The sequence below is a fragment of the Leucoraja erinacea genome, chromosome 33, assembly GCF_028641065.1.
Source record: "Leucoraja erinacea ecotype New England chromosome 33, Leri_hhj_1, whole genome shotgun sequence".
NCBI lineage: Eukaryota > Metazoa > Chordata > Chondrichthyes > Rajiformes > Rajidae > Leucoraja > Leucoraja erinaceus.
Window position 1 is genome coordinate 7,133,305 of NC_073409.1, and position 15,558 is coordinate 7,148,862.

The 15,558-nt window shown below is 42.4% G+C and overlaps 1 protein-coding gene across 1 annotated transcript; it reads left to right on the forward strand.

The window, feature by feature from the left end:
- Nucleotides 1-200: 200 nt before the first annotated feature.
- slc24a5 (solute carrier family 24 member 5) lies at nucleotides 201-15,362 on the forward strand. The gene is made up of 9 exons (XM_055661140.1): nucleotides 201-658; nucleotides 806-985; nucleotides 4,765-4,848; nucleotides 6,069-6,172; nucleotides 7,687-7,787; nucleotides 8,783-9,066; nucleotides 10,157-10,363; nucleotides 12,614-12,715; nucleotides 15,035-15,362. Exons 1-9 carry the CDS (start codon nucleotides 493-495, stop codon nucleotides 15,349-15,351), a joined length of 1,545 nt encoding a protein of 514 aa, XP_055517115.1. The 5' UTR covers nucleotides 201-492; the 3' UTR covers nucleotides 15,352-15,362.
- Nucleotides 15,363-15,558: the final 196 nt, after the last annotated feature.

Here is a 15,558-nt window from a genome sequence, read left to right on the forward strand (position 1 = left end):
TGATACCGACGTAGTTCTTTGACCTTAAATTCAATGAAGGGGTTGACTTGACCCCTCGTTAGGGGGTTTTTGTTTAATCTTTTCTTAAAGTTTCGTAAGTAACACAACACAAAGTAACACATGTCGTGCTGCCCCCAGGCCACTGCTCCATCCCCGTCTCTCTCTCACTCGCTGGTCCTCAAGGTAATTGACTCGGTAAACTCAGATCATTAGTTTGCACAACTCGTGATTCTTGTCATCTGAGCACCAACGCGCTCCAATTAAAGATCGGTGCTGACGAGCTCAGCCTCTCTCAGTGGCTGGAGACACAGGGCTCATTCCCCCACCCAGCACACATTAGCTGCCTGCTAGTTGCAGCGTGGACCTGTGCAATCTGGGCTATCTGGGCTTGGCCAGTGCCTGCGGCCAGGACGCACCAAAGATCTCTAGGACCTTTGGGACACACCACCTGCAGAGAGTTGGAGGAGAGTTTTTTTCAGTGCGGGTTCAACGATGGGTGCAGGCAGCATCTTGGAGCACAAGAGAAGGAGAAGAAAAGTGGTCTTCCCGGCGGCGGGACTCTGCCTACTCCTATATGCAACGACCCACCTCGTTCACAAAGTCGCTTCGACCACCAGGCTGGGCAGCGCTCTGCGGACCCGCCGTGCAGCAGTAACCGGTCAGTTCCACTCGCTGCCGCCGCTGGGCAGCTGATAGTTTAGCCCCAGTACAATTGTAACAAAGTTCTGGCGACGCTCAATGTTTGTATTGATAATTATGCCACTCAATTGCAATGTTATGCGCTTTCCTCCCCAATTTTACGCAGAAAACGCGACAAACTGTGTGAAGTCTCCTTCGTCTGAGTTCCCCGGGGGACTCTTTACGCTGGATGAGAGACGAGAAGGAGGAGTGATCATCCACTTTCTGGTCATTCTCTACATGCTGTTGGCCATAGACATGGTCTGTGAAGAATACTTCCTCCCCTCCCTGGAGGTGATCAGTGAACGTAAGTGTGAAGATGGACACAAAAATACTGGAGTAACTCAGCAGGACAGGCAGCGTCTCTGGCGAGAAGGAATGGGTGACGTTTCGGGTCGACACCCTTCTTCAGACTGATGTCAGCGGAGAGGGAGATACAGAGATAATGAAGTGTAAGGTGTGAAAATAGGGAATAGGGATCAAGGAAAATATAGAATAGGACATTGTTAGCTGTAATAGATAATAACAAAACAAACAGATAAAACGTAGTCGGAGACAGTGACAAGTCGGAGAACTGGGAAGGGGGTGGGATGGGGAGGGAGAGAGGGAAAGTAAGGGTTACTTGAAGTTAGAGAAATTGATGTTCATACCGCTGCTCAAGTGAAATATGAGGTGTTGCTCCTCCAATTTGCGCTGGGTCTCACTCTGACAATGGAGGAGGTCCAGGACAGAAGCCCAGTGGGGAATGGGAGGGGGAGTTAAAGTGTTTAGCAACCGGGAGATCAGGTAGAATATTACCTATAGCCCTGCATCACATGAGTACCGAAGTTGGGAGGTCATGTTGCAGTTGTATAAGACGTAGTGAGACTGCATTTAGAGTATGGTGTTCAGTTCTGGGCACCATGTTATAGGATATGTCAAGTTGATAAAGGCTACAGAGAAGATTTATCATTTTGAGAGGATGTAATCATTTTGCAATTTACGAGGATTACAATAAATGGGCAATCAATTAAAGATAAACTGCGGATGCTGGGAATCCAATATAAACCACAGAAAATACTCAGCAAGACAGGCAGCATCTGTGGGGAGAGATTTCAAGAGACAATAGGTTCAGGAGTAGTGGCTGTGTGGCATTGCCAGCTCTCAGTTCTGTCAGCTGATCTATGGAAGGGTCTTGTTCTGACCGTGACACAGGATGCATTACATCACCCAAGACCATGCCACCTTAACTGCCTTGGCCATCTACGATAAGGATGGGATTTAACAGCAAATCGGTATTCATCTTGCGGGCGCCACAGTGGTGCACCAGTGGAGTTGCTGACTTACAGCGCCAGATACCCTGTTCGATCCTGACTACAGGTGCTGTCTGTACAGAGTTTGTATGTTCTCCCCATGGCCTGCGTGACGGCTATCTCTGCTCTGTGTGTCTAGTTAAAGCAACTGGGATCAGCGGAGTAAGTCTCCCTATTGAATTTGGGCTGTTGCAGCTTAAAGTTCAGAGTTTCCCCATTGAATAGTGTGTAATTGTTGTTGTTTTTCAAAAATTATAAGCCTCTCATTGAATGGTTTCAATGAGTTTGGTTGCTTTTAAATAACTTTCAATGGTTTCTTTTAAATAACTCAATTTAAGATTTTCACATCACTGTGCAATTGAATGATCAACAATCTAATTTTTATGACAGTGCATTCAGATCCCTTTTTCCACATTTTGTTACGTTACAGCCTAATTCTAAAATCCATTTTTTTCTATCATCAATCTACACACAATACCACATAATAAAAAAAGCAAAAACAGATGTTTAGAAATTTTTGCAAAATAATTAAAATGAAATAACTGAAATATCACATTTACATGAGTATTCAGACCCTTTACTCGGTACTTGTTGAGGCACCTTTGGCAGCGATTACAGCCTCAAGTCTTCTTGGGTATGGCGCTACCAGTTTGGCACACCTGTATTTGGGTAATTTCTCCCATTCTTCTCTGCAGATCCTCTCAAGCTCTGTCAGGTTGGATGGGGAGCGTCGAGGCACAGCTATTTTCAGGGCCCTCCAGAGATGTTCGATTGGATTCAAGTCTGGGCTCTGGCTGGGCAACTCAAGGACATTCACTGACTTGTCATGAAGCCTCTCCTGCATTGGCTTGGCTAAGTGCTTAGGGTTGTTGTCTTGATGGAAGGTGAACCCCTGCCCCAGTCTGAGCTCCGGAACGCTCTGGAGCAGATTTTCATCAAGAATCTCTCTATACTTTGCTCCGTTCATCTTTCCCTTGATCCTGGCTAGTCTCCCAATTCCTGCCGCTGAAAAACATCCCCACAGCATGATGCCGCCACCGCCATGCTTCACCGTAGGTATGGTATTGGCCAGGTGATGAACGGTGCCTGATTTCCTCCAGACGTGACGCTTGGCATTCAGGCCAAAGAGTTCAATCTTGGTTTCATCAGACCAGAGAATCTTGTTTCTCATGGTCTGAGAGTCCTTTAGGTACCTTTTGGCAAACTCCAAGTGGGCTGTCATGTGCATTTTACTGAGGAGTGGCTTCTGTCTGGCCACTCTACCATAAAGGCACAATTTGGTGGAGTGCTGCAGATATAGTTGTCCTTCTGGAAAGTTCTCCCCATCTCCACAGAGGAACTCTGGAGCTCTGTCAGGGTGAGCGTCTGGGTTTGGCCAACTCCCTGACCAAGGTCCTTCTTCCCCGATTGCTCAGTTTGGCCGGGCGGTCAAATGAAGTGTCCTGCCGGTGGTTCCAAAGTTCTTCCATTTAAGAATGACGGAAGCCACTGTGCTCTTCGGGACCTGCAATGCTGCATAAATTATTTTATACCCTTCCCCAGATCTGTGTCTCGACACAATCCTGTCTTGGAGGTCTATGGACAATTCCTTTGTTCATGGCTTGGTTTTTGCTCTGACATGCACTGTCAACTGTAGGACCTTATATAGGCAGCCGTGTGTCTTTCTAAATCGTGTACAATCAATTGAATTTACCACTGGTGGACTCTAATCAAGTTGTAGAAACATCTCAAGGATAATCAATGGAAAATGGATTAAGCTCTATTGCAAGGGGTCTGAATACTTATGTTAATGTGATATTTCAGTTATTTCTTTTTAATTACTTTGCTAAATTTTTTAAACACTTATTTTCACTTCATTCTGGGGTATTGTGTGTAGATTGATGATAAAAAAATATATAATTTAATCCATTTAAAAATAAGGCTAACGTAATAAAATGTGGAAAAAGTGACGGGGTCTGAATACTTTCTGAATGCACTGTATATCCTGCATATTTCTGTTTGTGGCTTCAGGGGATGGAATGCTTTATATCTTGTGAAGAAATAATTCAATGTAGTTTTTGTTCTTTGTTTTCTCAATGTTGAACTATGCGTAGCGTTTTCATTTGGCTGGAATTTTCTTCTTTAGAGTATTTGTACTTGGTGTTTGAGCTCCTGAAGCAATCATATTCCAATAAAGAAATATTTAACCGGATTTCTGATAATTCATGTGCAGCTGTTGCAGATTCTCGAAGCTGAATTGAATTGGAAATGTCACTTCAGCTTTGATAGGAAGGGTGCATCATTTTTATTCTTGTGTAAGTGAAGCCCTTGGGGGGGTGACCACTTCATGAGATGCTTTAGACTTTGGAGATACAGCATGGAAACATGCCCTTCGGCCCACCGAGTCCGTGCCGACCAACGATCACCCCGTTCAACTATCCTCCAAACCTGGGACAATTTACCATTTACAGAATATACCAACTAACCTGCATGTCTTTGGAGTGTGGGAGGAAACCAGAGCACCCAGAGGAAACCCATGCGGTCACGGAGAGAACGTGCAAAATCCATACAGACAGCCCTCCTAGTCGGGATCGAACCCGGGTCTCTGGCGCTGTGAGGCAGCAACTCTACCACTGTGCCACCGTGCTGCCCTCTGATTTATTCTGTGGTGCATCAAAAACCCCCTCTGCACTGCAAAGCCAAGTTCATTAAGGGCAGAGGGTCTGCTGTGTATTATACTCATTTATTGTATCCAGTGTAACATCAATGCAGAATACTTTGAATTCTGATCATAAAATGGTATTTGTAATTGTAGGCCTTGGCCTCTCTCAGGATGTTGCCGGGGCAACGTTTATGGCAGCAGGAAGCTCTGCACCTGAATTAGTCACATCTTTTCTGGGTAAGACTAATTATCAACCACATTTTTTAATATTTGAGTTCCTGTTCGAAAGAACTAAAAATAAAGTCGTTCCAAATGTATTTATTTGCCACTTCTGTCAGTCGGGTTTTGACTTCAGTGTTAACAATAGACAATAGGTGCAGGAGTAGGCCATTCGGCCCATCGAGCCAGCACTCAATGTGATCATGGCTGATCATCCCCAATCGGTACGCCGTTCCTGCCTTCTCCCCATATCACCCGACTCCGCTATCTTTAAGCGCTCTATCAAGCTCTTTTGAAAGTATCCAAAGAACTGGCCTCCACCGCCCTCTGAGGGAGAGAATTCCCAGACTCGCAACTCTCTGTGAGGAAAAAGTGTTTTCTCATCTCCGTTCTAAATGGCTTACCCCTTATTCTTAAACTGTGACCCCTGGTTCTGGACTCCCCCAACATCGGGAACATGTTTCCTGCCTCTGTCCAAACCCTTAACAATCTTATGTTTCAATAAGATGCCCTCTCAGCCTTCTAAACTCCAGTGTATAAGCCCAGCCGCTCCATTCACTCAGCATATGACAGTCCCGCCATCCTGGGATGGTGAGCGGGAAAAGACTTAATAGGAGCACAAGGGGCAACGCGTCCCGTCTTCTCCAGCTTTTTGTGCAGCCTCTTCGCCGAAGACTCTCGAGCCAAAGACTCACACTTTACTCACAAGGCTGCTCCCTCGCTGCCACTCCCATAAAGCAGCCTTGCTTGTATTGACTGATAAATTGCCTAATTTGCCAATTTACAAACCAAATTCCTCAGTTTTAAACTGTTTTTCCCTTGTGACTGACTCGCCTTTCCCGTGGGTTTCAGCCAATAAGCCAATTGTTGGGGCAGAGACATGCAGATTGGGATTGTTGCATAGTTGTAATTCGATGGGGAGGAATGAGGTGGGTGATGTTCAGCATTCAAGCAGACTGACCATTTGACCTTCTCCTGGGCATGCCCAATGAAGGCAGTTGGCAGGAGAACATGGATTGAGTTGCAGTGCAAAGTTCCAAAGGAATGCTGGGTGGATGGTGATGTCATTTTCCAGAGCTACCATAGGAATTGCACTATTTATGAACATTGTTTACAACAACCTTGAACCCTTGTATTTGGGTTGTGTGGAATTTACTTTGGGTTTTAGTTAAACTCTGCATATTAAGAGGATACCAAGTTGGACAATGTTACTGTCTGATCTCATTCTTTGTTCATAGGTGTCTTTGTGACCAAGGGAGATATTGGAATTAGTACTATAGTTGGATCTGCGGTCTTCAATTTGCTTGGTATCTGTGCTGCCTGTGGACTGTTGACCACTATGGTATGTAAGTAGACAATGTCACTGATAATGAAGAGGTGAATTTCTACTATTATCTTGTCAATAGACAATAGGTGCAGGAGTAGGCCATTTGGCCCTTCGAGCCAGCATCACCATTCAATGTGATCATGGCTGATCATCCCCAATCAGGTCAACGTATCCCTGTGTCAGTATTATCAATACTTACTTGTCTAGTGATATTAATGTAGCAAATGTGCCACGAAATTATAAAGATCATTTTCAAACAATTTGACAACATTAGGTGAGTTAAAGATCTGACATTTGGTCAGTTTTTGGGTTTTAAAGTTTGTACCAAAAGCAGATTGAGGTAACAAGGTTTGAGGGCACTGAGGTAGTCACTGGCATCCTGAGACTCAGTTAGGCTGTGGAGGCTAAGTCAATGGATATTTTTAAGGCAGAGATAGATTTTTGATTAGTACGGGTGTCCGAGGGAGAAGGCAGGAGAATGGGGTTAGGAGGGAGTGATAGACCAGCCATGATTGAATGGTAGAGTAGACTTGATAGGCCCAATGACCTAATTCTGCTCCTATCACTTATAACATGACCTTAAAAATAAATAAACTTGGGGATGATCGGCAGGAATCATTTATTTGCTAAAGCTGGGGATTAAATAGGAGGAGTGAGGTCATAAGGGATTAGAAATCAAAGGTAAAAATTTTAAAGTAGAATTGCCGATTTGACCAGAAGCCATTGTAGGCGAGTGAGTTTAGAGATACAGCATGGAAACTGGCCCTTCGGCCCACCGAGTGCATGCCCATCAACAATCACCTGTACACTAGTTCAATCCTATACACCAGGGCCAATTTACAGACCGCTTAACCTACAAACCTGCACGTCTTTGAGATGTGAGAGGAAACCGGAGCACCCGGAGAAAACCCAGGCCAGACATCATTTTTCAAGTGTAATTTGCTATTCAGCTTCTGCACGTATTGAGTAAACCCAGACATGGAAAGGATGTGGTGGTTATTTATAATAATAGATTTGCTAAGTCTTGACAGCACTGGGCCTCTACTTGCTGGAGTTTAGAAGGATAAGGGGGGGGGGGGGGGGGGGGGAGATAAACTTAATTGATACTAAAAGAATAATGAAGGGCATAGAGTGGATGTGGAAAGGATGTTTCTACTGGTGGAGGAGTCTTGAACCAGAGGTCAAAGTCTCCAAATTAAAGGGTGCTCTTTTAGAAAGTTGAGGAGGAACCTCTTTAGTCAGAGGGTGAAACCCATTGCCACAGAAGGCTGTGGAGGCCAAGTCAGTTGATATTTAAGGTAGAGATAGACAAATTCTTGATTAGAATGGGTGTCAAGGGTGATGGGGAGGAGGCAGGGATTAGCCACGATTGAATGACAGAGTAGACTCGATGGGCTGAATGTTCTATTTCAACTCTTATAACTTGTGAACTTGTTAACTGTTACCCAGTCTCAAGGAAGAAGTCCTTCATCAGTGTGGACCTGACGTCTTAAGGATCAATAACCTTGTAACTTTGTAAACTTTTCCAGGTTTGTCGGTTGACTTGCTGGCCATTGCTCAGAGATTGTACAGCCTATGCCATCAGTGTTGCAGCATTAATTGCCATTATCTCTGATAACATGATTTATTGGTAAGACTCTTAAATGATTAAAACATGAAATGTAATATTTCCACTTAAATCATTCAGCATGTAGTTGTAATTCTCAGCTGTATGTACAACAGCACACAAAAATCACTAGTGTGTGTGTGTTTACTCAATCGACTAACTTGATTTCAGCTGCTTATATACCAGAATCCCTCTGGTGAAGCGCACACTCGTCAGTTAGGGGTGGCATGGTAGTGTAGCGGTAGAGTTGCTTCCTCACTGCACCAGTGACCCGTGTTCTATCCTGATTCTCTCCATACGGAGTTCGTACATTCTCCTTTTGACCTTGTGGGTTTCCTCCAGGTCTTTCGGTTTCCTCCCACGTTGCAAAGACGTGCAGGTTTGTAGGTTAATTGGCTTTAAATTGTCACTAGTTTGTAGGTTAGAACTAGTGTATGGGTGAGCCTTGGTAGTCGTGGAGTCAGTGGGACGATGGGCCTGTTTCCATGCTGTATGGTTTCAAAGAAAGTTCCACTACTATTCGGCCCATTTCAGGAATTTGCTTCTCCTTTCATGCTTCTGGAAGGTTTTAATTTTGATTACTAATACAAATGGGATCTCTTACTTTCAAGCTTCTGTATCTTCTGCCAGACCTCGCGTGTTTCACAGAGGAAGAGGACTTAACTTTCTGGTGCCTTTCCCCACAGTGGAAATGTTTGATTCTGCTGTGGGGGGACGTTTGTGTTGAACTCTATAATGTGTTGTGTGCATTTTTAAAAATTTTTTAAACCCTTTTCTATGGTTTGTATGGAAACTTATTATTTATCTTATGTAAAGCACTTTGGTGTCAATGCGAGTTGATTTAAAATGTGCTATATAAATAAAACTTACTTGCATTGTTGGCCAATGTAATGAAAATCGAACAACCATTGTACAAGCCAAATTAACTTCCTCATTGACTATTGTACTGTTAAGTGCTCGAGTTGGTTGATGTGCCAATTTGAAGGTTGTTCATTTTGCTTTTTTTTTTTTTTTTAAAGGTACGAGTCGGCTTCTCTATTGTTGATCTACATAGCGTATGTCGTGGTTTTATACTTTGACAGTAACCTGAACGAGTACATAACAAAGAAGTTTAGCCCGTGCTGTACTTGTCTGACACAAGCAATGGAAGAAGGCAATGAACACGATGCATTAATAGATTGGCAGGGGGGAAACGGACCATTGATATATCGCCGTTCCCGATCGGACAGTGGAATCTTTCATGATGACTCCGACTATTCCCAACATTCCCTCAGTTTACACGGACTGTCGGAGATTACTGAAGGTAAAGTTGAAGTGAGCCAATTGAATGTATTGGTACTCAAACATGTCAATATTTTTACTTGGACACAAAATATTCATATAGAAATGCGAGATATGTATGTGTTGGTCAATCCAACCTGTAGTGGATGATGTCAGTTTAAAACTGTCCACAAAGGAATACATTGCATTAAATATGGGTTCAAATATCTATTCACAATTCATGTTTAATCCCCTAGCTCCCCATCTACCCAATGATTTATACACATATTTGCAATTTAACTACTTTTGATACCGATGACCAAAGAGCATCAGCACCATGATTTCCAAATACAGGTGAATTATATTGAGCCCCCCGAGCTGGTTCTGCTATTTCATTCCCTTTCCAAAGAAACATCCTTCGACCATAGCAATTTAGCTCAATTTTCCGACACATTTGTTGAAAGTGAGCCACCCGGGAACAATGATTTTGAAAATGTAGGAAAGTGAATTATTTCACTCCTGTTCTTAAGGAGATATTTGGGATTGAAAATTTTACTATTCCTTACACAGTAATTCAGCCTGGAAACGGGCCCCTCTGCTCAACTCGTCCATGCTAACCAAGATGCCCTTTGTCCCATTTGCCCACACATGTTGCTGAATATAATTTGCCTGTATTTGGAAATCATTTATCAATGGAAAGTCCGCACAAAAAACTGTCGCTCATGTTCTCAACAAGTACTGACGAGCCTAAATATCGGTAACATTTTGTGGTTTAGGTTTTACCGCCTTTATACACATTTGTTTTAAACATAAAATCAAGGCCTGAAATGATACAGGAGGTTAGGGAATCGACAGCAACAACGGGTTAATAATCCAGTGCTATTACAATCTGATTGTATTTCTGTTGATGCAATTGAATTATTTAATTAAATTCTGCAATTAGAAATAGAAAATGCTGAAAACACTCGTGAGGTTGGGGATATGCTGTTGGGAAGGGAATGGGCAAAGTATTAGGTCCGAGACCCTTCATTGATGTTGTCTAATCTGAGTTTGCCAGCATTTTGTTTTTATTTCAATTACACAACTGTAGTTGTGTTTTATTTAGATAACCAAGTTTGTTTTTGTCGGCACAGATCCAGCAAGCGTGTTTGCAATGCCTGAATCGGATGTGAAGCGAGTTGTGTGGGTACTCTCTCTTCCCATCACCACACTACTCTTCATAACCACCCCAGACTGTCGGAGGCCCCAGTGGAGAAAATGGTTCCTGCTAACCTTCTTCATGTGTGCTGCGTGGATATCTGGATTCACATATGTATTGGTTTGGATGGTAACCATTGTGGGTAAGAATCTGGTAACTGCTCTGGAATTGTTTTTGTAAATGAAGTGGTAGGCCATAAAGGTTCACTTTCACTGTTTTCCATACAAAAGGCACCAAAGGCTAGATCCTCCCCCCCTCACTAATCCGTTTTACTAAAACCAATTATTCTGATCTGTCTGAACTGATTCAAATTAAACAATCAGAAGGGTCCTGACCTGAAACGTCACCTATCCATTCTCCAAAGATGCTGCTTGACCCGCTGAGTTACTGCAGCACTTTTGTGTCAATCTTCAGTTTTACTAAAACCCACTGAGTTTTATCAGTTGGTGCAAAGTGCTTGGGTAACTCAGCAAGTTATGTCCTTTTGTGTATTAACTAGTATCTGCAGTTCTTTGTTTCTAATATCTAATTCTAATATCAGTTGTAGGTTCACCAAATGGGTCCAACTTTGCAATACGCAACATTGATTAATTTAGATTTTACGAAGTATTATTCATAAGGTAGTGAGTGGACCAAGAGGAGGCATGCTCTCGTCTTCATCAATTTATCCACACTAACATTGGCAGAAGTATACTCTGCAACACTTGTGGAGGTAAACTGCCTTCAATGAAGATACCCTCTATCATCTTGTGTGCCACCACAGATGTGCTGAGAAATGGGCATTCACAAGGTGGTATGGTGATGGATGGTGATATCAATAGCAGCAAAAATGTACACCACCACAATTTGTGGCCTACCACTTCCCACAATCTACCATAACATGGCTTTTTGGTAATCAAGCCGGGTTCTATAAGGCAAGGGTTGGCAACCTTGTTCTGCATGGGGGCCAGGATCCATGTCTGTGAGCTGATGGTGGGCCACATCTATCGCCATAGAGCGGCACTTAGTGTTTTTCGCATTAGTTTTCATGTTTTTCAATTAGTTTCTGCAGTTCCCAGGTCCCACGCGTCCCGGGGATTGGCTACAGTTCCCAGGTCGCAGGCTAGATTTTGGGTTATGGGCCAGATCTGACCCGTGGGCCATAGGTTGACGACCCCTGAAATAAGGAGTGTACAGTGACGAGCTGGGAGAACTTGCAGACAGAGCTAAAGCTGCCAGGACAAGGGGTCACAGCTTAAGGATACGGGGGAAATCCTTTAAAACCAAGATGAGAAAAACTTTTTTCACACAGAGAGTGGTGAATCTGTGGAACTCTCTGCCACAGAGGGTAGTTGAAGCCAGTTCATTGGCTATATTTAAGAAGGAGTTAGATGTGGCCCTTGTGGCTAAAGGGATCAGAGGGTATGGAGAGAATGCACGTACGGGATACTGAGTTGGATGATCAGCCATGATATTGAATGGCGGTCCAGGCTCGACTCCTGCACGCTTTGTAGCTTGAAAGCGCATGCAGTGGTGAGAATTAAATGAAAATGTGAGCATGGAAGTGAGTTGCTGCAAACCTACTATATCTGTACAGACTATGAATAAGCTGAAGGCAGGCAACTACTGGAAAACCACACTCTCCTTGATGGTCAGGTCTGGCATGAGTATGTTGTGGACCAGACAGTGCAGCATTCCTGCCTCTGTTCCAATTTAACTTTTAGACAGACTAAAAATAACAAAGGATGAAAGGAGACAGCCCCTTTGCGTCAGCATAGGAGCACCTCAAGGCTGTGTGCTCAGTCACCTGCTCCTCTCACTCTACACCCATGACTGTAGCAAGACAGTTCCAACTCCATCTTTATATTTGATGACGATACCACTGTTGTGGGGCAAATTAGATAATGATGAGTCCGAGTACAGAAGGGAGATTATCAACTGATTGAATGGTGTCAGAATAGCAACCTTACTCTCAACATCAGTAAAACAAAGGATCTGATTGTTGACTTTAGTAGAGTAAAGCGGAGGATCCACAAAACCTGTCTTAATCGATGGGTTAGAGATGGAGAGACTCAACAACTTTGAGTTCCTGGGCGTTCATATCTCCAGAGTGTAAGCAATACTGCAAATGTTATCATGGAACAAAAGTCCTGTAAACCTGCAACATGACCTCCTGAAGGTCAACCACAATGCTCTTCACCACTGTACCATACCATACGCTTCCTTCACCACTGTACCTACTCATCTTGCCACTCAGGGAGCTATGGACTTGGACCCTATGATCTCTCTGTACGTCAATGCTGTTTAGAGTCTTGCAATTAACTGCGTACTTCCCCATTACATTCTATTTGACTGCATAAATTGTAAAGATGACTTGCAGTCTCTAAAATAGCACTTTGTTTAATTCATTCAGGAGAAACTCTGGACATTCCCGAGACAGTGATGGGTCTGACATTGCTGGCAGCAGGCACCAGCATTCCAGACGCAGTGGCCAGTGTGCTTGTTACCAGAGAAGGTATGGATGTATTTAGAATGGAAAATGTGACTTTTTTTTTACACCAACCTTATACATTTGACAGGTCCCTAGTTCTCACAACTCTCAAGCTTGCCATGTTCATTGAAATGTGTAACATTTTTTAAGTGAATAATCTATTGGAGTATCGGTAACATCCAATAGTCAGGAAAACACCACAGTTCCATAATGCCAGATTAATGGAGTTTTACTGTGCCGTAAAAACTAGTCACCAATGTGTAAGCTGTATTGAACTCACTGATGTCCTTCAATGAAGCACATTTAGTTGTTTTTTTTTGTTGCTTCATTCATTTTGTGACTTCAAACCCACAGCTACACAACTGATTTTTTTTACTGTCCTCTAGATGGCTTAAAAAGTCACCAACTTTAAGGTTTATGGTTGAGCAATAAATGACATCCCGCCTGTCAATTCAATACCCAGGAATGAATTAAAACAGTGCGAAAGCTTGGATGTGATGTTTGAGGTCTAATCAGTTTTGCCTGCATCATCGTCATGGACTAATGTTCATTGTTAGTCCATGTGGCTACAGGTAACATTGCAAACCATTGTTCACTGCCTTCAGTTATCCAGTCTTTGCTGCAGATGATATGCATAAGATAGCTCAGTTATCAGCTCATTGCCACTTTCATTTCACTGCACATCTCGTATGTGTATGTGACGAATAAACTTGACTTGACTTATTCTCAAATCTCGTTTGATATAATCTACACATTGTGCAAAACATTATAGACATTTTCAAAAAAAGAGCAATTACTATAAAAATTGGTTTCCCAGGCATGGATAAGGTGGGAACCTAGTTTAGTCACCAAATTTAATAGTTTAACTTGCTTCAGCAAATGGGTGAAAGTACTTCTATTCTTTCCCACCAAATACTAATTTGCTGAATAGCCATGCATGTACAAACAATGACCATTAACACAGTGCAGAATTGTTCCATATATACAAAAAATACAAATAACACTAAATCAGAATTCCTGAAAGCATTTTTTTAGTTCTTGAATGTTTCTTGTTAAAGTATAATAGCGTAAATGTTTAAATATTCATGTGATGTCACCTTTACAACACAAAGGAAAGCAATGAGAAGAGAGTGGAGGAAAATTAAATACAATCACAAGTCCACCTTGCAGATTTCCTCTTGGCCAGTTGGATTTATTTTTTTAAATACATACATTTGGGAATAATAAATTAAAGATCAGCAAGTTTATCTATTTTGTTGCTTGTGTTGCTATTTTAAGAGATTCAGCAAGCTGCTGCCTACTTAATGCAACTAGGTGAAGTCTGGAATATTAAACACTGTTCTGCGGTACTTCATAGAATACTTCAATACAATACAAGCATCTTAACCTGAAGTGTCATCTTTAAGGGCCTGTTGCACGATGCAAATTTACCCAAGAGCTCTCCAGAGTTTAAAAAAAAAAAAAAAATCAACTTTGTGGTACTTCATCGCAAGTTTTTTTTTTTTTTAACACTGTTGAAAATAACTTCACGAGTCTCACAAACTTACCGCGTTTCCCAAGTACCTGCCGTTAGCGTTACGAGACGTCCACGAGCTCCGACCTACCCGCTACGTACTTACCACGAGTTTGATTTATTTTTTAAACTCTGGAGAGCTCTTGGATAAACTCGCATCGTGGGACTGGGTTAGATAGATTCTTAATTCTTACCTGAATTCTATATCAATTCCTCCCACATCCCTGATATTTAAGAAGGGAAGGGGAGGGGGTAACTCCTGGAAATCTGCAAGTTCTACAAGGATCTGGTCTTCCATTGCAAGAATGTTCACATGTTAGAGTCAACCCAGTGTTCTGTGGGCCAACTAAGAAACATTATCAATGCTTAAACTTCAGAAAAATAGTTAAGTCACTGAAAGGATGTCTGCAGTTTTGTTTTGTCAAAAGACCTTTCATATGTTCAGAAATTATGGTCTTAAAATCTATCACGTAAACGCTAAAAACATACCTGTTTCCATTCTATCCAGCATGACCTGATTCTCTAGTCCTTTAAAATTAATTCTTATTGAAATCTAATACCCAACTTCTTCCCTCATTCAAACCCTTCAACCCTCTCTTCCTCAAAATTCAAGTACGTTGTGCATTCCTTGCACATGCTCATTTTCTTTTGCCATATTTGCTGTCTCTGTCCCCCATATCCTCAACACTTTGATTAAAAACGTATTAAAAGACTTACTAAACTTCTTTCTGTGAAATTACACGTTTTGAAGTTGCAAGCGCGACACTGAGACTGGGCATGTATTACTGCAATCATTATAATGAAAACAATTTCTTCCTGCTTATCCTCAGGTAAAGGAAATATGGCTATGTCGAACATTGTGGGCTCCAATGTATTCGATCTGCTCTGTTTAGGTGTACCATGGTTTATTAAGACAGTATTTGTTGACTTATTACCCGTAGAAGTGAACAGCAGCGGCATGACGTACACAACAGCCTCTCTCCTCCTCTCCATCATCTTCATATTCGCAGCTATTCATATTAATGGATGGAAACTGGATAAAAAACTTGGAATAACATGCCTGATAGCCTATTTAGTTTTTCTCGTTATTTCAGTTCTAAATGGACTCGGAATATTCGGCCACGTTCTTGCAAGGACATGCACTTAGCCGAGCTACAAATCCAGGTACAATTGTGAATGCTGTCACCCAAAACTGAAGCTTCCCAGACCATTCCCATACACCATTAATCCTGATGGTTTTATCTGGACAAGTACCGGACCAAGAAATTGAGAAGAAAGAGTCCTGATGCAGGGTCTTGACTCAACCGTGACATACTGTTCACCTCTGCAGATGCTGTCTGTCCCACTGAATTCC

Bases quoted from the DNA above. Each gene is read 5' to 3' on its own strand.
- slc24a5 (XM_055661140.1), top strand. From the start codon at position 493: ATGGGTGCAGGCAGCATCTTGGAGCACAAGAGAAGGAGAAGAAAAGTG. The intron at 659-805 runs GTCAGTTCCACT...AATTTTACGCAG, and splicing joins CCGCCGTGCAGCAGTAACCG to AAAACGCGACAAACTGTGTG. The intron at 9,067-10,156 runs GTAAAGTTGAAG...TTGTCGGCACAG, and splicing joins ACTGTCGGAGATTACTGAAG to ATCCAGCAAGCGTGTTTGCA.